The sequence below is a fragment of the Cetorhinus maximus genome, chromosome 21 (genome assembly GCF_964194155.1).
Source record: "Cetorhinus maximus chromosome 21, sCetMax3.hap1.1, whole genome shotgun sequence".
NCBI lineage: Eukaryota > Metazoa > Chordata > Chondrichthyes > Lamniformes > Cetorhinidae > Cetorhinus > Cetorhinus maximus.
The window spans coordinates 34,750,890-34,775,602 of record NC_135899.1 but is presented as its reverse complement, the minus strand read 5'-3'; the positions used below and the strand labels follow the sequence as shown (position 1 = coordinate 34,775,602).

At 46.0% G+C, this 24,713-nt stretch overlaps 3 protein-coding genes across 3 annotated transcripts in view; all 3 read right to left on the bottom strand.

Annotated features, from left to right (window-relative positions):
- LOC144695266 (uncharacterized) overlaps positions 1-21,031 on the bottom strand; it is a 290,534-nt gene extending 269,503 nt beyond the window's left edge. The window contains exon 1 of the mRNA XM_078566178.1: positions 20,937-21,031. The gene's annotated coding sequence lies outside the window, so the exon portion shown is untranslated. The remainder of the gene's footprint in view (positions 1-20,936) is intronic.
- The window catches only part of LOC144695207 (uncharacterized), a 469,933-nt gene that overhangs the window by 409,874 nt on the left and 35,346 nt on the right, over positions 1-24,713 (bottom strand). The window lies entirely within an intron of this gene.
- Positions 9,679-24,713, bottom strand: part of LOC144695161 (uncharacterized) — a 31,471-nt gene continuing 16,436 nt past the window's right edge. The window contains 1 exon segment of the mRNA XM_078566054.1: positions 9,679-13,694. Coding sequence (XP_078422180.1) covers positions 12,949-13,694 — 746 coding nt within the window. The 3' untranslated portion in view covers positions 9,679-12,948.

Here is a 24,713-nt window from a genome sequence, read left to right as displayed (position 1 = left end):
GATGGGCCGGACACGGTTGAGGGCCCTGTCAACTACCGTGGGTGGAAAACCTCGGTTAAGGAAGAAGGAGGACATGTCAGAGGAACTGTTTTTGAAGGTAGCATCATCAGAACAGATGTGACGGAGGTGAAGGAACTGAGAGAATGGGATGGAGTCCTTACAGGAAACGGGGTGTGAGGAGCTGTAGCCGAGGTAGCTGTGGGAGTCGGGAGGCTTGTAATGGATATTGGTGGACAGTCTATCACCAGAAATTGAGACAGAGAGGTCAAGGAAGGGAAGGGAAGTGTCAGAGATGGACCAAGTGAAAATGATGGAGGGGTGGAGATTGGAAGCAAAATTAATAAATTTTTCCAGGTCCCGACGAGAGCATGAAGCAGCACCGAAGTAATCATCGATGTACTGGAGAAAGAGTTGTGGGAGGGGGCCGGAGTAGGACTGGAACAAGGAATGTTCCACATACCCCATAAAGAGACAGGCATAGCTGGAGCCCATGCAGGTACCCATAGCCACACCTTTTATTTGGAGGAAGTGAGAGGAGTTAAAGGAGAAATTGTTCAGTGTGAGAACAAGTTCAGCCAGACGGAGGAGAGTAGTGGTGGATGGGGATTGTTCGGGCCTCTGTTCGAGGAAGAAGCTGAGAGCCCTCAGACCATCCCGGTGGGGGATAGAGGTGTAGAGGGATTGGACGTCCATGGTGAAGAGGAGGCGGTGGGGGCCAGGAAACTGGAAATTGTTGATGTGACTTAAGGTGTCAGAGGAATCACGGATGTAGGTGGGAAGGGACTGGACAAGGGGAGAGAGAATGGAGTCAAGATAGCGAGAAATGAGTTCCATGGGGCAGGAACAGGCTGACACGATCGGTCTGCTGGCACAGTCCTGTTTGTGGATTTTGGGTAGGAGGTAGAAGCAGGCCGTCCGAGGTTGGCGACTATCAGGTTGGAAGCTGTGGAAGGAAGATCTCCAGAGGAGATGAGGTCAGTGACAGTCCTGGAAACAATGACTTGATGTTCAGTGGTGGGGTCATGGTGCAGGGAGAGGTAGGAGGAAGTGTCTGCGAGTTGACGCTCAGCCTCCGCGAGGTAGAGGTCAGTGCGCCAAACAACAACAGCACCACCCTTGTCAGCAGGTTTGATGACAATGTTAAGGTTGGACCTGAGAAAACAGAGTGCAGTAAGTTCAGAGAGAGACAAGTTAGAATGGGTGAGAGGAGCAGAGAAATTGAGACGACTAATGTCACGCCGACAGTTCTCAATGAAAAGATCAAGAGAAGGTAAGAATCCAGAGGGAGGGGTCCAGGTGGAGGGAGAATATTGGATGTGGGTAAAAGGATCTGTTGAACGAGGAGAGGACTCCTGCACAAATAAGTGAGCACGGAGACGAAGGCGGCGGAAGAAGAGTTCAGCATTGTGCCGAGCCCGAAATTCATTGAGATGAGGGCGTAAGGGTATGAAACTAAGTCCTTTACTGAGCACTGAACATTCAGCGTCGGAGAGGGGAAGGTCAGGGGGTATAGTGAATACACGGCTGGGGCTGGGATTGGAAGATGGGGTGGGGACAGAGGGACGGGCAGGGGTGGAGGGTCCTAGATGGGTGTTGGTGTCGATGAGTTGTTGGAGCTTGTGTTCCTTAGCACTTGTGAGAAAAAGTTTCTTGTTGAGGCGTCGGATGAGATGAAGAATAAAATGAAACTGGGGACACGCGCAGCTTTGAAAAAGGGTGCGGCGGTGCTGCTGGAGGGAGAGGTCGAGTGTGTTCATATGGCGGCGCATGGCACTGAATATGGATCTCAGAATGCGACGGGAACAGCAGTCCGAGAAACGTTTTATGTCCCGGAGATACCTGTAATCCTGGGTGGGTTCGAAACATGAGGGATGGAATTTCAGTTGAAATCCACGTGGGGTAAGCCGGAGACGGAGACAGTCACTGAGAAAGGAAATATGGTAAATATAGTAAACACCTTGTCAAACACCAGGAGAGAAATGGAAAGCAACGAAGGTGAACAAGGCAAAAGAGAGATTTGAAAATCCTGACGGAGAGTAAAACAAAACTTCTTCAAGGTAGGCATTTCTTGAAGAGAGGTGGCAGTCAATTAAACACAGAGATAAAAACAAAAGACTGCAGATGCTGGAAATCCAAAACAAAAACAGAAATACCTGGAAAAACTCAGCAGGTCTGGCAGCATCGGCGGAGAAGAGCAAAGTTGATGTTTCGAGTCCTCATGACCCTTCAACAGAACTAAGTAGAAATAGAAAAGTGGTGAAAAAAAAGCTGGTTTGGGAGGGGGGGTGGGGGTGGTGTTGTTGGGACAAGCAAGCAGTGATAGGACGAGATAACCAAAAGATGTCACAGATAAAAGAACAAAGCGGTGTTGAAGGTGGTGATATTATCTAAAAGAATGTGCTAATTAAGAGTGGAGGGCAGGATAAGCAAGGTAGCTCTAGTGGGGGTGGGGTGAAATAAACCATGGATGGAATACATTTAAAAATAATGGAAATAGGTGGAAAAAGAAAAATCTATATAAATTATTGGAAAAAACAAAAGGGATGGGGAAGAAACGGGAAGGGGGTGGGGATGAAGGAGGGAGTTCAAGATCTAAAGTTGTTGAACTCAATATTCAGTCCGGAAGGCTGTAAAGTGCCTAGTCGGAAGATGAGGTGCTGTTCCTCCAGTTTGCTTTGAGCTTCACTGGAACATTGCAGCAATGTGGGCACAAACAAACCTGGTCCGCGGTGCCTGATGGCAGTTGTAGTTCTAGCGCGCAGCGGCGGTTGCCGCCCAGCGTTTGGGAGTTTGAATCTGAGAAAGCGCGAGGCCGAGCGGCTGCCACGTGGGCGGGGCTGGAATTGGAGGTGCTACACCTGTAAATCCCAGCCCCGGGTGGCGGGAAACAGGATCGCAGCCGTTTAATGCCCTCTACCCCCCATCCCTCCTCTTTCTTTCCATTTCCCCTTCCCCCCCATCCGCTCTCCATTTCCCATCCCTCCTCCTTCACCCATCCAACCCCGTCCTTCACCCCTCAATCCCTCCTTCACCTCCCATCTGTTCTCCTTCACCCCCATCGCCCCCTCCTTCACCCCATCCCTCCCTCCTCCACCCCACCATGCCCCCTACTTCATCCCCCAGTGCTCCCCTTCTTCACCCCCATCCCCCTTCCTTCACTCCATCCATCCTTCTTCACCCCCTCCTTCAAAACCCCAACGCCCCCTCCTTCACCCCCCCCACCCCCACCGCCCCATCCCCCTCCATCCCTTCTTCTTCACTCCCATTCCCCATATTTCCAAGTCAGGATGGTGAATGACTTGGAGGGAACTTCAAGGCGGTGGTTTTCCCATCTATCTGCTGCCTTGTCCTTCTAGATGGTAGTGGTCGTGGGTTTGGAAGGTACTGCCTAAGGAGCAACGGTGAATTCCTTGCAGTGCATCATGTAGATGGTACACACTGCTGCTACTGTGCGTTGGTGCTGGAGGGAGTGAATGTTTGTGGATGTGGTGCCAATCAAGTAGGCTGCTTTGTCCTGGATGGTGTTGAGCTTCTTGAGTGTTGTGGGAGCTGCACTCATCCAGGCAAGTGGGGAGTATTCCATCACACTCCTGACCTGTGCATTGTAGATGGTGGACAGGCTTTGGGAGTCAGGAGGTGAGTGACCACAGGATTCATTTCCTCTGACCTACTTTTGTCGCCATATGGCTAGTCCGGTTCAGTTTCTGGTCAATGGTAAGCCCCAGGATGTTGATACTGGGGGATTCAGTGATGGTAATGCCATTGAACTTCAAGGCATTTCTGAATTTATGCTGGACGAACGGTCATTGGTGAAGCAGCTGAAGATGTTTGGGACTCGGACACTTCTGTGCACACCAATACATTCACACAGGGGAGAAACTAGTCAAGCACAAGGTGTGTGATAAAACCTTCAAGATTATCAAGCTTCCTGGCCCATCAGACAAATCACACAGGAGAAACCCTTTAAGTGTGAGGTTTGTGATTGAAGCTTTTATGACATCTTGGAACCTCCTTAAACACCAGATGATTCACACAGGGAACAAACCATTCAAGTATGAGTTGTGCAACAAAGCATTCACACAGTCATCGACATTCAAGGAAAACGGACATATTCACATTGGGGAGAAGCCATTCATGTGAGGTGTGTGATAAATCATCCTCGCACCCATTATTTCCGTGCAGTGTCTGCAGTAACCTCAGCTCAAATCCGAGTCAGGGCAGGAATTATTTTAAATATTTCCTCTCTGTCTCACTTTCGGAAAGAAATTGGCGAGGAATCAAGTTTTTTTTACATGAAGAAATATTTTTCAATGAAAAAGCCCTATTTATTCCTTCCAAACCCAGTTTCTATTCTTGATGCTCCAGAATTCAAACCTGCCTCTTCCAGGTTTTTCTCCCTTCCACAATCACTACCCCTCCTTTATGTCCCTCTTTCCATTTCATTGTCACTTTACTGCCGCATTGCCTGATCTAAAACTCACTTTCAACACTTGCCCCGTGAAGTTTGTTCTGTCCAATTCACACCAATGGAAATCTGACCTTTCAAATCAGTCACAATCACGTGTGAGCATGAGTCAGACAAGTGCTGGGAAAGCAGGGCTGGATATGGGAAGGGTGGCGAGGCTGATTGCTCAGGACATTTTCTTGTGAATCTAGTAATTCAGTCAATGCTCACTGAAGAACTGGGATTTGCAGAGCAATTAAGGTGGGTATAAGTACCACACGTGAACCAATTGCACCACTAGAGCCACTCGAGAGCACCCAGTTTTCATTTACATTCTACATTTGAGGTTGTATCATTGCTGCAGGGACACCAGTTCAGTTTTTTTTGATTGAGTGGGTTATATGGTCATGTGCAGCAGTGGTTACTTTCGTAGGTGAGCAAGCTGGTGAAGTAACCAACATTGAACCAGATTTCCTGGTGAAATATGTATTCAACATTTTACCCAAACACTATCAAAAAATGTGAACGGGTAAAAATTCATCACCTGAAAATCAGAAAAAAAGCATTTTAAGCGGATGCCTTGCTTCCCATGTTAGTACTGCAGTCAGTCTGAAACAAAAAATTGTAACTGGGTTATCAATGGCGATTACAATGATATTTTGACAGTTTAATTAGCTTTTCCTAATAAACATTGTAACAGTGAATTCCCTGATACAGTCAGCACAGAGAACTGAGGGAGGAACAGACTAATACAAACACCAGTGGATACTCACAATTCTCATAAACTGACCACAATTTGACATTACGAGTCCAGAGGAGAAACGCTGGGAATGAATAAATCGGGGGAGTAAACAGTAAGTAATCTATTTAACAAAAACAGTCTTCAATCAGAGAGCCCGGTAGTTAAGGGAGGGTGAGGTGATTGTGAGCAGATTTTTTTCCTTTTTCTTCAGATCAGGGACAAGTTTTAATCTTATTTCAGGTAAATGTAGATAATTGTCTAATAACTGGAGCCATGGCAGGACACTTCAGACACTGGCAGCCACTTAGTGTCTGACAGTTAGTGACATACAGGATAGCACTGCCTCCCACAGCTGATCAGCCATCAGTTCAGGTTTTCATTGTGAAACTATTTCTGCATCATTCTTTCACAGTCTCTCTTACCAAGTGGACTCTTAAATCCTGATGAAGTTTCCCCAAAGGTTTGAATTCTGCTCATAGTGAATCTTGAGCTCCTCCAAAACTCTGCTGAGAATGCTGACACCAAGGCCCATTCACCAATCACCTCCGTGCTCACTGATCTACATTAGCTCCTGGTCAAGCAAAACCTCAATTTTAAAATTCTCATCTTTGTTTGGGACTGTAGAGTAAATGAAAGGAGTCATGTGACCTGTGGAGTCTGACAGTAAACCTGGGGGGTTAATTGTTAAAGATCAGAAGAAGATTCAGTTTGTTTTATTTAGAGGAAGCGGCAAGGTATTTACACTTGGGGACAATGACATGCTTAGTTCAAAATTATATGTAATATGTGACTTGTACCTGACGCTGCACTGAAAGGATGCTGAGTTTATACAGGAGCTTCTATGCATATTGATGTCTTCTTTTGGTGATGTTTGGCGATCTGGTCAAAGGGTAAATTGGCCTTCTTGAAACGATTGGAATGATGCTGGGAGAGGTTTGAGACAGACACTGCTGAGACAGGCAGTGCTTTGGAATGACAGCTGCCCTGTGTGAGCACTGGAGGGTAAACAACACAGACAACTCTCAGTGTAATGGAAGCAGGTGACTCAGCTCCAAGTCCATGTAGAGACGTTGCTGTATGGCGAGAGAGGAGTAGGTGAAATAATCCTAGCACACGTCACACTGGAAGGGTTTGATACTCATGTGGGTTCACTGATGTTCCAGGAGGTCTGACTTCTGTGTGAAGGCTTTATTACAGAACTCACACTGATAGGGTTTCTCCTGTGTGAGTGCGTTGATGGACCAGAAGATATGTTGACTGTGTGAAAATCTTATCACAAACATTGCACCTGAAGAGTTTCTCCCCTGTATGAATCCTCTGGTTTCCCAGGATGGTGAAGATGCACAAAAGCTTTATCGTAAACCTCACACTTGAATGGTTACTCCCGTGTGGATTATCTGATGTTGCATAAGGCTCGATAACTGTGTGAAGGTTTTTTCACAAACCTCGCATGTGAACAGCGTCTTCCCTGTGTGAACATGTTGGTGTCTCACCAGCTCCAATGATCGTGCAAAGCCCTTATTACACACCTCACACCTGAAGGGTTTCTCCCCTGTGTGAATCCTCTGCTGCATCAAAAGCCACGTGGATGTTGCAAAAGCTTAATCGCAAACCTCGCACTTGAAGGGTTTCTCCCGTGTGGATTGTCCTATGACTAAGAGGTTCGATGACTATGTGAAGGCTTTACCACACACCTCACAGATGTATAGCTTCTCCCCTGTATGAATACGTTGGTGTGCTTGAAGGATTGATGACAGCGAGAATGATTTGTCACACACCTCACGTGAATGGTTTATCGTCTGTGTGACCATGTTGGTATGAACGGAGTTATGAAAAACGTGAGAATGATTTGTCACTGACCTGATAAGTGAATAGTTTCTCCCTAGTGTGCCTTCGTTTGTGTAGATGAAAGTAAGATAAGCGTGGGAATAATTTGTTGCTTATCTCACACTTGAATGGTTTCATTTCCATGTAGCTGTCACTGTGTTACTGATGGTACAATAGATACACCGTGTGTTTTAGGAGGTCTTACGAGTTTGTGCAGCCCTCCTTAGACAACTGACACTTGAACAGTCTCATGAGGCTTGATGAATGATCTGTCAAAGCTCCCCTGACCCGACTGATTTCCAGATGATGGTTTCATTGCCCAACTTTCTCTGTGTTGAGCAATTCTGCGAAGGGACTGGATGTCTTTCTGCAGCTGTCCCTTGGGTGCTGGTCAGGATCTATCTGCGGTGTCTATCCTCTCTGTATTCTCTGGCGTAGTAAGGTGTAATCCGAAAACAGGAAAAGGAAACATGATTTCCTCCAACTCCCTCTCCTCCTTTGCTGAAGGGTCCAACTCCTCAGTTAGAGACTGTTCCACAGTGAGTGCCAGTCTGCTATTCCCCTGGTGGGGGATCAAATGCAAGTCCTTTTTCTTCACTTGACTGTCACACACCCTCTGTTTCCAGCAGGGATACTGGATAGTGACCAAGAGCAGACAACGTGGCTACTTTCTTTCCTCTGCCCAATGCCCCACCTGACCATGCACCATGAGGACAATGGAAAAGAAAGTCGGGCGGAGTGTAAAATGGGCTATCAATTCACTATGAACTTGAGTCGTGCTGGCAAAGACCAGTTTTACCCTTAGGATGTGCGTTTAATATTAAAAACACTCAGGAGTAATGTTGATTCAACGGAGAGTTGAAATTTCTCCCCTTGTTTTACAAAATTATTCGAAGGCAACAGACTAGACAGGAAGTGCTAGAAGCTCAGGAAAATATTGCTTCAGTGTAGCTGATTGAAGGGTTCTGGTTTATCCTGGGAAATTAGATACACTGCACTCACTCAGACTGCACATCCCAAATTCAGCTATCAGCTACAGCATTGGGCAAATCCAATCCCAGGCTTTTGGGAATGGCTCAGGCCTGCAGGTAAATTCTTTAAAGAAACTTCCGAAGAGGCAGCTCTCCCTCAGTCCTGCCGCTCCGACTGGGCAACATCCCCTCAGGGAACTATATAAATTACAATCTAGAGCATAAAATGCTGCTTCCAACACACACACACAGAACTCAACAATAGGAAATCAGTAAGAATCCTCAGACACTCTGCACCTCCCAGATAATTACACCTCACCTTCTCATATTCAGTAATGAGCCATCAACAAAAGTCAGCCTGTAAATCAGAAGGGAAATGCTTCCAATAAACACACACAATATCCAACACACAGCTCCAGGCAAACAGTTGAGCACAAAGCACCGAGTAAACAGCTCTCTCAGCTGGATGTTCTCACACAGCATAAGGGGCATTTCCACAGCTGATTCCCCACAGGATAGTCAGGCTGCCTGAAGATTAGTGTGGATATTATGTGATGTAATTATTATAGATTGTGTTCGTTCACTCACCATGTCCTGAGTTGGTTTTGAGTCTCTACAGGAAGTGAAGCAGCTGTGGAACAGGAAGGGGAGGGAATGGGCAGAGTGGGTGGGGCTCTCTGATTGACGTCTCTCACAGCCAATCCAAATATTTCTGGAGTAACATGAGTTTCCTGAAGCTTGGGAAACTGACCGGTGAAACGGAGGTGACTTTGAGCAGCAGATCAGGTGGGGATTTAAACTTGTCATTATCCCATCTGAATAAAACCTCACTTATTGCAGCTGCTGTCTCAGTTCTCCTGGTAAACATTTGACAGAGATTTCTAGTGTGGGAATAGCATTCTTCATCCTCAGAGGCTTTCAAACTGACAACATCAGTGTGGGATGTGTAGCCTCGGATGTGTTTGACAGCAGATCAGAAGAGGAAGACCCACAGCATCCAAGGCAGTGTTGACGTGCAGTCATGGGATCAGCACATGCATGGGAGAGAGGGATGCAGGGGAGAGGGGCACAGGAGAGAGGGAGGGAACAAGAGGGGTAATTGATACAGTGCTCAGAGAGGAACTCTGACTCAGGAGGTGACTCCATGATTTGGACACTGAGGTGAGGCTCATTGTGTGAGTCTATCTAATGAGTCTATCATGAGTTACTATCTAACAGCCCTGACATGTTTAGGGGTCACCTCCTGTGGAGGTTCCGCTCTCCTCAGTTGCATTTTCTTAGTCACAACATTCAGCTTCTCTGGTTCCTCTCCCAGGATCTCCCAGTCCATTTGCCCCTCCCGGGATGTCCCAGCCCAGGGTATTGGTGCCTGAAAGCCCAAAAACTGAGCCTAATATGAAGTGCCGCCTTAAACAAGCACAATCGATGGAATGTTGTCACTCTCATTATCTTCATCTGGGAAAATAGTCATTTCTGTAGTTGTTGTTGATGTTTAATAAACCAGCGTTAAAGATCGTGAACGTTCACTTTATGCTTGACGTAACTTAAATTTAAAATTCTTGATAGTCAATTTCAGCCAGATTACACTGATAAAATCAACACAAACTAGCAAAAAATCTCAGCCACAACCTGTGTGCTTGTGGTTGTTGTACATTTGCGAAAGAGTTTTACTAAAGCAAACATTTAAAAACTGAGACCAATTGAAGCAGTTTTATTTACAGACGGTACATTGTGATCTGATTGGCTTCATGATCAATGCAGTGTGTAAACATCGACAGGATAATTTCCTCACTCACTTTACAACATGTTTTGTTTCAATAAACGGTGGGTGGAGTTTGTACAGGGAGTCCAGAGTCTGAGGAATTGTTTGTATGGCCCTGGCAACAACTTAATCCATGTGCATGGAATAATCCATCGGGAGTTGGACTTAAACCCACGACCTTGTTCTCTGAGTCAGAGGGTTGTGAGTTCAAGTCCCACTCCAGGACTTGAGTACAGAAAAGTCATGGCTGACACTCTATTGCAGTACTAAGGGGTGGAAGAGATAGGGAGGGGAGAGGCCATGGAGGGATTTGAAAACAAGCTCAAAAACCTCACTAAATCTAACACCGAGCTTTCCTGGGAAGAGTGGGTTATTCCTCGAATTTATTCCTGACAGACTGTTAGAACTGTGCCTAAACAATAGAACTTTCATGAGTGAATGAAAGCAGAATGGTTAATCAGCAGTACTGATTGAAGACAATCCCTTAAGATGTCCATTCCAGCTGACACCAGGGACTTTACCACCTTTCACAGCTTCAGGAACCCAGACACAAAGACAACACTGACACCTGCAGCTCTAACTAGTTATCACTTAAAATCAAATCAAACTTTCAGGCTGCCAGTTTATAGGGGGGAAGCATTTTGTACACAGCCTTGGGAGTTAGCCCCTTATAAACAGAATAAAATACAATAGAAATATTATCAGTCAGCCGTGACTTAGTTAGCACTCTCGTCTCTGCGTCAGAGGGTTGTGGGTTCAAGTTTCACTCCAGACTTGAGCTTGGAGACTGACACTCCAGTGGAGCAATTGTACTTGTGTAATACTATCAGTCAAGAGGTGAAACGGAAGGATGGACTTAAAACAATTACAAACACTGGGGAATAGGTACTGAGAAAACTGTTAGAGCTAAAGACTGACAAGTCACCAGAACTTGACAGACTTCATCTTGGGGTCTTCAAAGAAGTGGCTGTGGAGATAGTAGATGCATTGGTTTTAATTTTTCAACATTCCCTAGATTCTGGATAGGTCCCATCAGATTGGGATATAACGAATTTGACTCCATTCAAGAAAGGAGGGAGACAGAAAGTAGGAAACTACAAGCCAGTTAGTTTAACATCTGCCCTGGGACAATGCTATTATTATTAAGGAGGCTATAGCGGGGCACTTGGCTCATTGCAGGCAGAGTCAGCATGGTTCTATGAAAGGGAAATCATGTTTGACTCATTTATTAGAGTTCTTTGAGGAAGTAACAAACAACATGGATAAAGGGGAGCCTGCCAATCTGGTGTACTTGGATTTCCAAAAGGCATTTGATAAGGTTCCACATCAAAGGTTACTATATAAAATAAGAGCTCATGGTGTAGGGGGTAACATATTGGCATGGATAGAGGATTGGTTAGCTAACAGGAAACAGAGAATAGGCATACACGGGTCATTTTGTGATTGGCAAGCTGTAACTAATCGACCAGTGCTGGGGCCTCAACTGTTTACAATTTATATAAAAGAGTTGGATGAAGGGACCAAATGTATGGCAGCTAAATTTGCTGATGACACAAAGAAAGATAGGAGAGTTAGGAGGACATAAGGTATCTGCAAAAGGATACAGATTGGTTCAGCGGGTGGGCAAAAATTTGGCAGATAAGAGTATAATGTGGGAAAATGTATACTTGTCCACTTTGGCAGGAATAATAGATGAGCAGTATATTATTTAAATAAAGAGATTTCAGAACTCGGAGGTACAGAGGGATCTGGGTGTCCTGGTACATGAATCACAAAAAGTTAGTATGTAGGCACAGCAAATGATTAGGAAGGCAAATGGAATCTTGTTGCAACATGGATAAAGGGGAGCTGCCGATCTGGTGTACTTGGATTTCCAAAAGGCATTTGATAAGGTTCCACATCAAAGGTTACTACATAAAATAAGAGCTCATGATGTAGGGGGTAACATATTAGCATGGATAGAGGATTGGTTAGCTAACAGGAAACAGAGAGTAGGCATACATGGGTCATTTTGTGATTGGCAAGCTTTGCCAATCACAAGTTTTGCTACAGTTGTACAGGGCATTGGTAAGACCACCTCTGGAATACTGTGAGGAAGAGTCGTATAGACTTGAAACATTAACTCTGTTTTTTGCTCCACAGGTGCTGCCAGACCTGCTGAGTTTTTCCAGCTTTATCTGTTTTTATTTCTGGAGTACAGTGTGCAGTTTTGTACAGACAGTTTTGGTCTCTTTATTTAAGAAAGGTTATAATTGCTTGAGGTAATTGCATAAATGGGGGGAAAAGGTGGCCTAATTTAATGTCACCAGACTAGTAATCCAGATGGTCAGTCAAATTCTCTGCAAGCATGGGTTCAAATCCCAATATGACAGCTGGTGGAATTTAAATTCAATTAACAAAAATACATCTGGAATATAAAGTTCATCTCAGTAATGGTGACCATGAAACTATCATTGATTGTCATAAAAACCCATTTGGTTCACTAATGTCCTTTAAAGAAATCTGCCGTTCTTAACTGGTCTGGTCTACATGTGACTCCAGACTCACAGCAATGTGGTTGATTCTTATGTGCCCTCTGAAATGGCCTAGCAAGCCACTCAGTTCAAGGGCAATTAGGGACGGGGCAATGAATGCTGGCCTTGTCAGTCATGCCCACGCCTCCTTCAAAAAAAAACAACAAAAAATAGTTCAGAGAAGATTCACTGTACTGATTCCTGGGATGAAGGTGTTATCTTATGAGGAAAAATTGAACATTAGAAGAATGAGAGGTGATTTTGTTGAAACATATAAGATGCTGAGAGGAATTGACAGGGTAGATGCTGAGAGGATGTTTCCCCTTATGAGAGAGTTTAGAACTAGGGGACACAGTTCAAAAATAAGGTGTCTCCCATTTAAAATGGAGATGAGAATTTTTTTCACTTGAAGGTTGTGGAATTTTCTTCCACAGAGGCTGTGGAAACTGGGACATTGAGAATTTTCAAAGTTAAGTGAGACAGATATTTGATTGATAAGAAGGTCAAAGGGTATGAGGGTAGGCAGGAAAGTGGAGTTGATGCCACAATGAGATGCACCATGATCTTATCAAACAATGGCGCAGGCTTGAGGGACAGAATGGCCTACTCCTGCTCCTAATTGGTATGTTTGCATGTAAACGCAGTGTGGATGCGTCAGTGTTTCATGAGCATTGCCGATTGTGTGAGGCTCAGTCACAAACCTCACTTGGCTTCCCTGCTGTGTGAATGCGACGGTGATCCAACATGCCCCATAGTTGTTCAAAGTCCTTATTACACACCTCACACGTGAATGTTTTCTTCTCCCCTGTGTGTATGTGCCGGTGCTTCACCAGGCCTGATAATTGTGCAAAGCTCTTATTACACACCTCACACTTGAATGTCTTCTCCCCAGTGTGAAGGCGTTGGTGTTCGCGGAGGTTCGATGACCGTGAGAATGATTTGTTGCAAACTTCACAGGTGAATGGTTTCTCCCCAGTGTGAATGCGTTGGTGTACCCGAAAGTGAGATGAGCGTGAGAATGATTTGTCACACACGTCACATCTGAATGGTTTCTCTCCTGTGTGAGTACTCTGGTGCTCCAGGAACCTCGTAGATGTCGCGAAAGCTTTATCACAAACCTCACATTTGAAGGGTTTCTCCCCTGTGTGGATTGTCCGATGGACCAGGAGGCTTGATAACTGTGTGAAGGCTTTGTTACACACTTCACAAGTGTATGGCTTCTCCCCTGTGTGAATGCGTTGATGCCTGCGGAGGTTCGATGAGACCGAGAATGATTTGTTGCACACGTCACACTTAAATGATTTCTCTTCCATGTAGCGGCCCTTGTGTGAACAGTTGTGCAACAGAATCACCTTGTGTGTTAGGAGATCCGATGAGCCTACGGAGTCAACCTCACACACCTCACATTTGAACAGCCTCTCACCTGTAGGAATGAGTCAGTGGCTCACGAGGCTCGATGAATGATTGAAGCTCTAACCACACATGGAGCCACTCACACTTCTTCCCAGCCTAACCCTGACCGATCACCTACAGCCGAACCTTCGGAAAGGTTGGTTCTGATGGAAGGTTCTACACCACTGACCAGTTTCAGATCTGATGATATGTTAAAGCTCCCCTGACTCGACCGATTTCCAGATGATGGTTTCACTGCCCAACCTTCTCTGTGTTGAGCAATGCTGTGAAGGGACTGGATGTCTTCCCAGTTGTGCAGTTGTTCCTTGGGTGATGTTCAGGATCTATCTGTGGTGTCTATCCACTCTGTATTCTCTGGTGTAGTACGGTGCAATCCTTCTGTAAAACAGGAAAAGGAAACATGATTTCCTCCAACTCCCTCTCCTCCTTTGCTGAAGGGGCTGACTCCTCAGTTAGAGACTGTTCCACAGTGAGTGTCAGTCTGCTATTCCCCTGTGTGGGGGATCAGATACAAGCCCTTTTTCCTCACGTGACTGTCACACACCCTCTGTTTCCAGCAGGGACACTGGATAGTGACCATGAGCAGACAATGTGGCTACTTTCTTTCCTCCGCCCAGTCCCCCATCTTCCCAGGCACCATGAGGACAATGGAAAAGACAGTCGGGCGGTGTGTAAAACGAGCTATCGATTCACTATGAGCTCGAGTTGTGCTGGTGAAGACCAGTTTTACCCTTACTGAATGTTTTTTATATTAAAAAAACACTCACGAGAAATGTTAATTAAATGGAGATTTTGAAATATCTCCCCTTTTTACAAAATTATTTGAAGAAATCACACTGGGCAGGAAGTGCTAGAAGCCAAGGAAAATATTGCTTCAGTGTAGCTGATTGACGGGTTCTGGTTTATACTGGGAAATTAGATACACTGCACTCGCTCAGACTGCACATCCCAAATTCAACTATCAGTCACAGCACTGGGCAAAACTATCAAATCCAAGCCCAGGCTTTTAGGGAAAGACTGAGACCTTTCCTTTAAAGAAAAAATCTTTAAAGAAGGAATCAAAAGTCATTTCAAGAAATGTGTCTCTAGGTATGGCAGCTGAATTGCTAATGGTGATGGATTAACAATCCAGAGATCGAGAGTTCAAAGCCAAACATGGAAAAGTGACTTACATAGGATTATAGCGTGGAAACAGGCCATTTGGCCTAATTGGTCCAGGCTGGTGATTATGCTTCACACAAGCTTCCTCTCACCCTATCAGAATATCTTTCTGTTCCTTTCTCCCTCATGTGCTTATTTAGTTTCCCCTTAAAAGGCACCTTTGCTATTCATCTCAACTATGTTGGGAACCTGAATATAGTACATTTTTGAATTTGTGGAATAGAATCAAAATAAAAATATGAGAACTTTCAGGTTGTCCTAAAAACCCAAATATTGTACTTCAGGGAAGGGAACCTGCTACAACTGCCTGGTCGTCTACATGTGACTCCAGTCCCACACAACATGGTTGACTCTGAACTGCCCTCTGAAGTGGCTGAGCAAACAATGATAAACAATCACTACAAAGTCCAACAATAAGAGGAAATTCAGACAGATCTGGACAATCTTGGCATTGTATCGGAAAAAGATTAATGTGATCTTATTCCAGTGAAATCTGTAAAGTCTCTTTTACCAAGGTCTGAGGACAAGTACCCAAGTGAGGAGAGCTGCCCCACAGACTGGTCAAGTAGCAGTGATACTCACTGAATCGTATCAACCTGGAAACATCCCAGACTCCTCCGTCACCATCCCTGGGTATGTCCCATCCCACTGGCAGGTGGGGAAGTCTCAATATTGAATCTGTGATAATGACCAGATTATCTGTTGTTTAGTGGGTGTTGATTGAGGAATTAATGTTGATCAGAACACCAGGGATAACGTACCTGTCCTTCTTCAAAATAGTGCCATGAGATATTTTGCACCCATCTTAGAGAGAGCAGAAGTCTCTGTTTAACATCTCAGCTAAAAGACGGCACCTCTGACAGTGCAGCACTCCCTCACGACTGCACTGAGCGTCAGCCTCAGTGCTCAAGTCCTTGGAGACCACTTGGGTGGTTGTGAAAGGCTCTGTATAAATGCTTTTTTTAACAAGAAGGTAACAGAGATAGGGTGGTGGGAGGTCTTGGAGGGATTTGAAAAGACAGGAAACATTCATATCCCAACACACAGACAGAACTGACCATTCACATTCTGAAGGATAGCTTGGCTTCGGGTGAAACAAGTTTAAAGAAAAATACCATTCCCACTGAGTACTTCACCATGTTAATCATCGATGGGGCAGTAGACCATGGACAGATCCCAAAAATGAGGTGCAGTGAACCATCAGCAGCAGCAGGATTATATTCAACCACTTCTTACAGCCCAGCATAGCCCTCATTCCATGATTATCATCAAACCAGTAGATAGACAGTAGATAGGAGTAGCATTGGCTCCCTCTCTGCTGCTTGTCTCTCTGCCCACTGCTTCCTCAGTATCTGGGCTGATATGAGGAACTACCCTCAACCCCATCCCCCCCTAGTCCATGCAGGGAGGGGACTGCAGTCTGAAGGCGCATCCTTAGTGCTGTTTGACACACTGAGTTTGAACTAGTGTGCAGCCATTCCTACCCTGCTCTGCTGCCAATTATAGGTTATAACCTATCTCCATTTACAATGAGTCTGTCCCCTCACTGGGAAACTGCTTCAGAGTGAGGGTCGGTGGGATAGTGAACCTGAGGGGAATCATGCTGCTCCTACTGAACACCTGGTCACTTTCTGACTGAACACAACAACAGACAACAACAACTTGCATTTATAGAGAACCTTTAACATCGTTCAGTGTCCGAATGCGCTTTGCAAGAGTGTTAACAATATTTGACACTGAGGTAATATTAATAACGATGACCAAAAGCTTGGGTAAAGAGGTAGATTAAGGAGTGTCGAGAAATGGAGAGTTTAGAGAGGGAATTCCAGAGCTTAGGGCCCAGCCAGCTGAAGGTATGGCCACCAATGGTGGAATGATTAAAATCGCAGATGCTCAAGACACCAAAATTGGAGGAGTGCAGAGGTTTAGAGTGTTGTAGGGCTGAGTTCATTGTCAGCCTTGGCTCAGGAGCAAGCACTCATTACTGAGTCAAAAGATTTCGAGCTTGTCCAACTCCAGGACTTGAGCACCAAGGCTGACACTCCAGTGCAGTAGTGAGGGGATGCTGCACTGTCCGAGTCGTCGTCTTTCAGATGGGAAGTGAAACAGAGGCTTCTGCTCTCTCTTAAGGTGGATGCAAAAGATCCCATGGCACTATTTTGAAGAAGGACCGGGGAGTTATCCCTGGTCAAAAACAAAAATACCTGGAAAAACTCAGAGGTCTGACAGCATCTGCGGAGAGGAATACAGTTAACGTTTTGAGTCCGAATGACTCTTCATCAGAACTAAGTTAAAATAGAAACGAGGTGAAATATAAGCTGGTTTAAGGGGGGGTGGGACAGGTAGAGCTGGATAGAGGGCTAGTGATAGGTGGAGATTGCCAAAAGATGTCATAAGACAAAAGGACAAAGGGGTATTGACAGTGGTGATATTAGCTAAGAAATTTGCTAAAGGTGACATTAGGGTAGAAAGCAGGACGAGCTAGGAACAGATAGCCCTAGTGGGGGTGGGGTGGGGGGGAAGGGATCGAAATAGGCTAAAAGGTAGAGGTAAAACAATGGATGAAAATGCACTTAAAAATAATGGAAATAGGTGGAAAAAGAAAATTATATATAAATTATTGGAAAAAGGGGGATCGGAAAGGGGGTGGGAATGGAGGATAGAGTTCATGATCTAAAGCTGTTGAACTCAATATTAAGTCCGGAAGGCTGTAAAGTGCCTAGTCGGAAGATGAGGTCGTTCCTCCAGTTTGCGTTAAGCTTTACTGGAACATTGCAGCAGGCCAAGGACGGACATGTGGGCATGAGAGCAGGGTGGAGTGTTGAAATGGCAAGCGACAGGGAGGTTTGGGTCATGCTTGCGGACAGACCGAAGGTGTTCCGCAAAGCAGTCACTCAGTCTGCGTTTGGTCTCTCCTATGTAGAGGAAACCGCATTGGGAGCAGCAAATGCAGTAGACCAAATTGAGGGAAGTGCAAGTGAAATGCTGCTTCACTTGAAAGGAGTGTTTGGGCCCTTGGACGGTGAGGAGGGGGGAAGTGAAGGGGTTGCACCTTCTGCGGTTGCGTGGGAAGGTGCCGTGGGAGGGGGTTGAGGAGTAGGGGGTGATGGAGGAGTGGACCAGGGTGTCCCGGATAGAACGATCCCTGCGGAATGCCGCCAGGGGTGATGAAGGGAAGATGTGTTTGGTGGTGGCATCATGCTGGAGTTGGCAGAAATGGCGGAGGATGATCCTTTGAATGTGGAGGCTGGTGGGGTGATAAGTGAGGACAAGGGGGACCCTATCATGTTTCTGGGAGGGAGAAGAAGGTGTGAGGGCAGATGCGCGGGAGATGGGCCGGACACGATTAAGGGCCCTGTCAACCACCGTGGGTGGTAAACCTTGGTTAAGGAAGAAGGAAGACATGTCAGAGGACCGGTTTTTGAAAGTGGCATCATCGGAACAGATGCGACGGAGGCGAAGGAACTGAGAGAATGGGATGGAGTCCTTACAGGAAGCGGGGTGTGAGGAGCTGTAGTCGAGGTAGCAGTGGGAGTCGGTCGGCTTGTAATGAATATTGGTGGACAGTCTATCACCAGAAATTGAGACAGAGAGGTCAAGGAAGGGAAGGGAAGTGTCAGAGATGAACCATGTGAAAATGATGGAGGGGTGGAAATTGGAAGCAAAATTAATAAATTTTTCCAGGTCCAGACGAGAGCATGAAGCAGCACTGAAGCAGTCATCGATGTACCGAAGAGTTGTGGGAGGGGCCTGGAGTAGGACTGGAATAAGGAATGCTCCACATACCCCATAAAGAGATAGGCATAACTGGGGCCCATGCGGGTACCCATAGCCACACCTTTTATTTGGAGGAAGTGAGACGAGTTTAAGGAGAAATTGTTGAGTGAGAGAACAAGTTCAGCCAGGCAGAGGAAGAGTAGTGGTGGATGGGGATTGTTCGGGCCTCTGTTCGAGGAAGAAGCTGAGAGCCCTCAGACCATCCCGGTGGGGGATGGAGGTGTTGAGGGATTGGACGTCCATGGTGAAGATGAGGCGGTTGGAGCCAGGGAACTGGAAATTGTTGTTATGATTTAGGGTGTCGGAGGAATCGCAGATGTCGGTGTGAAGAGACTGGACAAGGGGAGAGAGAATGGAGTCAAGATAGCAAGAAATGAGTTCCATGGGGCAGGAACAGGCTGACACGATCGGTCTGCCAGGACAGTCCTGTTTGTGGATTTAGGTAGGAGGTTGGGAGACTATGAGGTTGGAAGCTGTGGAGGGAAGATCTCCAGAGGAGATGAGGTCAGTCCTAGAAACAATGGCTTGATGTTCAGTGGTGGGGTCATGTCCAGAGGGAGGTAGGAGGAAGTGTCTGCGAGTTGACGCTCAGCCTCTGCGAGGTAGAGGTCAGTGCGCCAGACAACAACAGCACCACCCTTGTCAGCGGGTTTGATGACAATGTCAGGGTTGGACATGAGAGAACAGAGTGCAGCAAGTTCAGAAAGAGACAGGTTAGAGTGGGTGAGAGGAGCAGAGAAATTGAGATGACTGATGTCACGCTGACAGTTCTCAATGAAAAGATCAAGAGCAGGTAAGAATCCACAGGGAGGGGTCCAGGTGGAGGGAGAATATTGGAGGTGGGTAAAAGGATCCATTGAACGGGGAGAGGACTCCTGCCCAAAGAAGTGAGCACAGACTCGAAGGCGGCGGAAGAAGAGTTGAGCATCGTGCCGAGCCCGAAATTCATTGAGATGAGGGCGTAAGGGTATGAAACTGAATCCTTTGCTGAGCACTGAACGTTCAGCATCATAGAGGGGAAGGTCAGGGGGTATAGTGAATACATGGCTGGGGCTGGGATTGGAAGAAGGGATGGGGACAGAGGGACGGGCAGGGGTGGAGGACCCTGGATGGGTGTTGGTGTCGATGAGTTGTTGGAGCTTGCGTTCCTTTGCACCTGAAAGAAAGAGACAAAGTTTCTTATTGAGGCGTCGGATGAGACGAAGAATAAGATGAAACTGGGGGCAAGGACAACTTAGAAATAGGGTGCGTCGGTGCTGCTGGAGGGAGAGGTCGAGTGGCGGCGCATGGCACTGAGTGTGGATCTCAGAATGCGACGAGAACAGCAGTCCGAGGAGCGTTGTATGTCCCAGAGATACCTGTAATCCTGGGTGGGTTCGAAACATGAGGGGTGGAACTTCAGTTGAAATCCACGTGGGGTAAGTCGGAGATGGAGACAGTCACTGAGGAAGGAAATATGGCTGTGAAAACGAGTTTTTATAAACACCTTGTCAAACACCAGGAGAGAAATGGAAAGCAATGAAGGTGAACAGGGCAAAAGAGACAGGCGGAAATCCTGTTGGAGAGAAGAGCAATACTTCTTCAATGCAGGCATTCCTTAAAGAGAAGTGGCAGTCAATTAAACACTAAGATAAAAGCAAAAAAACTGCAGATGCTGGAAATCCGAAACAAAAACAAAAATACCTGGAAAAACTCAGCAGGTCTGACAGCATCTGCAGAGAGGAGCACAGTTAACGTTTCAAGTCCGAATGACTCTTCATCAGAACTAAGGAAAAATAGAAAAGAGGTGAAATATAAGCTGGTTTAAGGGGGGGGTGGGACAGGTAGAGCTGGATAGAGGGCCAGTGATAGGGGAGATTGCCAAAAGATGTCATAGACAAAAGGACAAAAGGGTGTTGACGGTGGTGTCCATACCAACATTAACCTCTCAATTAATACCACTAAACAGATTTTCTGTGATATCTGGTCATTATCACATTACAGTTTCTGGGAGCTTGCTGTGCATAGTGACTGCCAAGTTTCCTTCATTACAGCAGTGACCACACTTTAAAAGTACTTCACTGGCTGTAAAGTTCTTTGGGACATCTGGTGGTCATGAAAGGCTCTGTTTAAATCTTCCTTTTTTTCGAAAAAAGGAACAGAGATGGGAGGTCTTGGAGGGATTTGATAAGACAAAAAACATCCAGATCCCAACACACAGACAGAACTGACCATTCACAGTCCACAGGATAATAACCAGCTCCCAACACACACACACAGAACTCAACAATAGGAAATCAGTAAGAATCCTCAGACACTCTGCACCTCCCAGATAATTACACCTCACCTTCTCATATTCAGTAATGACCCATCGCCTCAGGATAGGAAACCATCGATACAAGTTTTGCCCCTTCACTCACCATCTCCTGACTTGGTTTTCAGTCCCTACAGGAAGTGAAGCAGCTGTGGAAGAGGAAGGGGAGGGAATGGGCAGAGTGGGTGGGGCTCTCTGATTGACGTCTCTCACAGCCAATCCTAATATTTCTGGAGTAACATGAGTTTTCTGAAGTTTGGGAAACTGACCGGTGAAACGGAGGCGACTTTGAGCAGCAGATCAGGTGGGATTTAAACTTGTCATTGTCCCATCTGAATAAAACCTCACTTATTGCAGCTGCTGTCTCAGTTCCCCGGTAAATGTTTGACAGAGATTTCTAGTGTGGGAATAACATTCTTCATCCTCAGAGACTTTCAAACTGACAACATCAGTGTGGGATGTGTAGCCTTGGGTGTGTTTGACAGCCGATCAGAAGACGACGACGCACAGCATCCAAGGTAGCCATGACATGCAGTGATGGGAGCAGCCCATGCACAGGAGAGTGGGACCCGGGACAAAGACACACAGGAGGGAAGCAGAGAGATTAACCCAGTTATTATATAATGTCTCAGTCACTCGGAGTCAGGTGGGGCTCATTGCTTGAGCATATGTCCCAGGAGTTGGTTTCTGATAATCCTGCCCCATCTAGGGGGTCACCTCACCTGTGGAGTTTCAGCTCCAGTTTCTGAGGCTCAACATTCACTTTGTCTGGTTCCTCTCCCTAGATGTCCCAGTCCATTCGTCTCTCTCCACCGGCCCATTCATCTCTCCTGGGATGTCCCAGTCCATTCACCTCTCCTGGTTGCTCTGTTGGCTGTCCCAGTCTAGACCATGTTTCAGAGTGATATTGTTCAGCATGCAGTACAGTGGGATAATTGTGACCATCCTCTCTCTCTGGGGAATACTGCGATCCACCCCCAGGTGAAACAGTTCAGCATCCCACTAGCTTCTCTCTGTGAGCTGCCTCAGAGAGACACGGGCATCAATAAATAACACCTCCTCCTCAGTGTGTGGTGCATGAAACGGTGGCATCAGCCACAGAAGGTAGGGATGGACCTTGTCCTGAATCAGCTGACCATCAGGTGACTCACCTTTCCTGAATATGGGTGTGATGCCTGAGTTCCTGATGATGAAAACATTGTGGGATGATCCAGTGTGAGTGACGTTCACATGGAGTATTCTCAGGCGGCCTTTATACACTACATGAAGGAGGGGAATTGCTTTCTGTACAGATAGCTCTTTGAGTCTCCTGGGTGACCTTCAATGCCATGCAAGTGTTATCAATCACTCCCAGCTCCTTGGGGAAACAGCTATTCCATTAAACTCCAGTGACCTCTGTTGCTGCTCTCTTGAGTGTTGTATTAATTTTAATGAAGTAATTTACTCTCCTCCTATCTCTCTTTTTCCTCCTTCCTCCTCCTCTCCCCCTCTTTCTATCTCTCCACTTTCATTCTCAACCTCTCTCCTCCTCCTCTCTTTCCTCTTATCTCTCATCCTCTTTCCTCCTCCTCCAGTATTATAAAGATGAGAAGGATAGATAGAAAGTGCACCATTTTAAACTCAATCATAAATTTTAAAAAAACAGAAACTCTATGCGATTTTTAAAAAATTCATTCAAGGGATATGGGCATTGCTGGCTAGGCCAGCATTTATTGTCCATCCAGAGGACATTTAAGAGTCAACCACATTGCTGTGGGTTTGGAGTCACATGTAGGCCAGACCAGGTAAGAGCAGCAGATCTCCTTCCTTATAGAACATTAGTGAACCAAATAGATTTTTACGACAATCAGCAATGGCTTCATGGACAGACTTTTAATTCCAGATTTTTATTGAATTCAAATTTCACCATCTGCCATGGTGGGATTCAAACCCGCATCCCCAGAGAATTACCTTGGGTCTTCTGGAATACTAGTCCAGTAATAATACCACTATGCCACCACCACCCCCCTCCCCGCCCCATAAATTAATATTATTGAGGTAATAATGTAATTCTGACTATATTAAACTATTTCTCCTGTGACACTACATTACTGAAATAAATTATCTGTGGGCCTGTAGTTTACTGAAATAATTGTTGACCACAGCATGTAGACTGGAGTCATGAATATGACTGACTGTTGGTGCCTGAATGCCCAAAAACCCTGAGTGTAATTTGAAGAGTCACCTCAAACAAGGGCAGCAGATGCATGGGAACACCATCACCTAAAAGTTCCCTACCAAGCCATTCATCATCCTGGCTTGGAAATATATCACTGTTCCTTCACTGTCGCAGGGTCAAAATCCTGCAACACCCTCCCTAACAGCATTGTAGGTACCTACACCACATGGACTGCCATAGCTCAACAAGGCAGCTCACCACCACCCTCTCAACGGCAATGAAGGATGGGCAATAAATGCCGGCCTAGGCAGTGATGCCCACATCACGTGAACGAATGAATAAAATAAAATCTGAAGAAAACAGCAGCAAAACCACAAAGAATCTTCTGAACAAACTTGCTGGACCTACATGGGGAGCTGCAGCCACAACCACTCCAGACAGCAACACTCATCCTATCAGACTCCACAGAATAGTACTATGCACCTGTCTGGCAAAGGTCATCACACACAGATCTTGTTGAGACTCAATTGAACTCAACAATGTGCATCATAACAGGAACCCTCCACTCAACCCCTCTCCCCCGGCTTCCTGTCCTCACAAACATCACTCCCCCACACATCCACTGACTGACGAAGACCCACACGCTGGTTAAAACCCTCTGTACTGCACCTCATTACCACTCCATGATGACCTATTCAACCCACCTACTGCCTGCCTTCCATCTCAGCGCCCTATTTTTTATAATTAATTTATGGGATGTGGGTGTCACTGGCTAGGCCAGCATTTATTGCCCATCCTTAATTGCCCTTGACAAGGTGGTGGTGTGCTGTCTTCTTGAACCGCTGCAGTCCATGTGATGTAGGTACACCCACAGTGCTGTTAGGGAGGGATCTTGATTACCAGGATTTTCAGCCAGTGACAGTGAAGGAACGCGGTATATTTCCAAGTCAGGATGGTGAGTGACTTGGAGGGGAACTTCCAGATGGTGGTGTTCCCATGTGTCTATTGCCCTTGTCCTTCTAGATGGTAATGGTTGAGGGTTTGGAAGGTGCTGCCTAAGGAATCTTGGTGAGTTTCTGCTGTGCATCTTGTAGATGGTACATACTGTTGCCATTGTGCGTCGGTGGTGAAAGGAGTGAATGTTTGTGGATGGGGTGCCAATCAAGCATGTCCTGGATGGCATCAAGCTTCTTAAGTGTTGTTGGAGCTGCACTCATTCAGGCAAGTGGAGTCTATTTCATCACACTCCTGACTTGTGCCTTGTTAATGGTGGACAGGCTTTGGGCAATCAGGAGGCGAGTTAATCGCCACAGAATTCCTAGCCTCTGACCTGCTCTTGTAGCCACAGTATTTATTTGGCTAGTCCAGTTTAGTTTCTGGTCAATGGTAACCCCCAGGATGTTGCTAGTAGGGGATTCAGCGATGGTAATGCCATTGAATGTCAAGGGGCGAGGGCTGGATTCTCTCTTTTTGGAGATGGTCATTGCCTGGCACTTGTGTGGCTTGCCACTTATCAGCCCAAACCTGGATATTGTCCAGGTCTTGCTGCATTTAGACGTAGACTGCTTCAGAACCTGAGGAGTTGCGAATGGTGCTGAACATTGTGCAATTCAACGAACATCCCCGCTTCTGAAGTAAAAGCAAAAAATGCT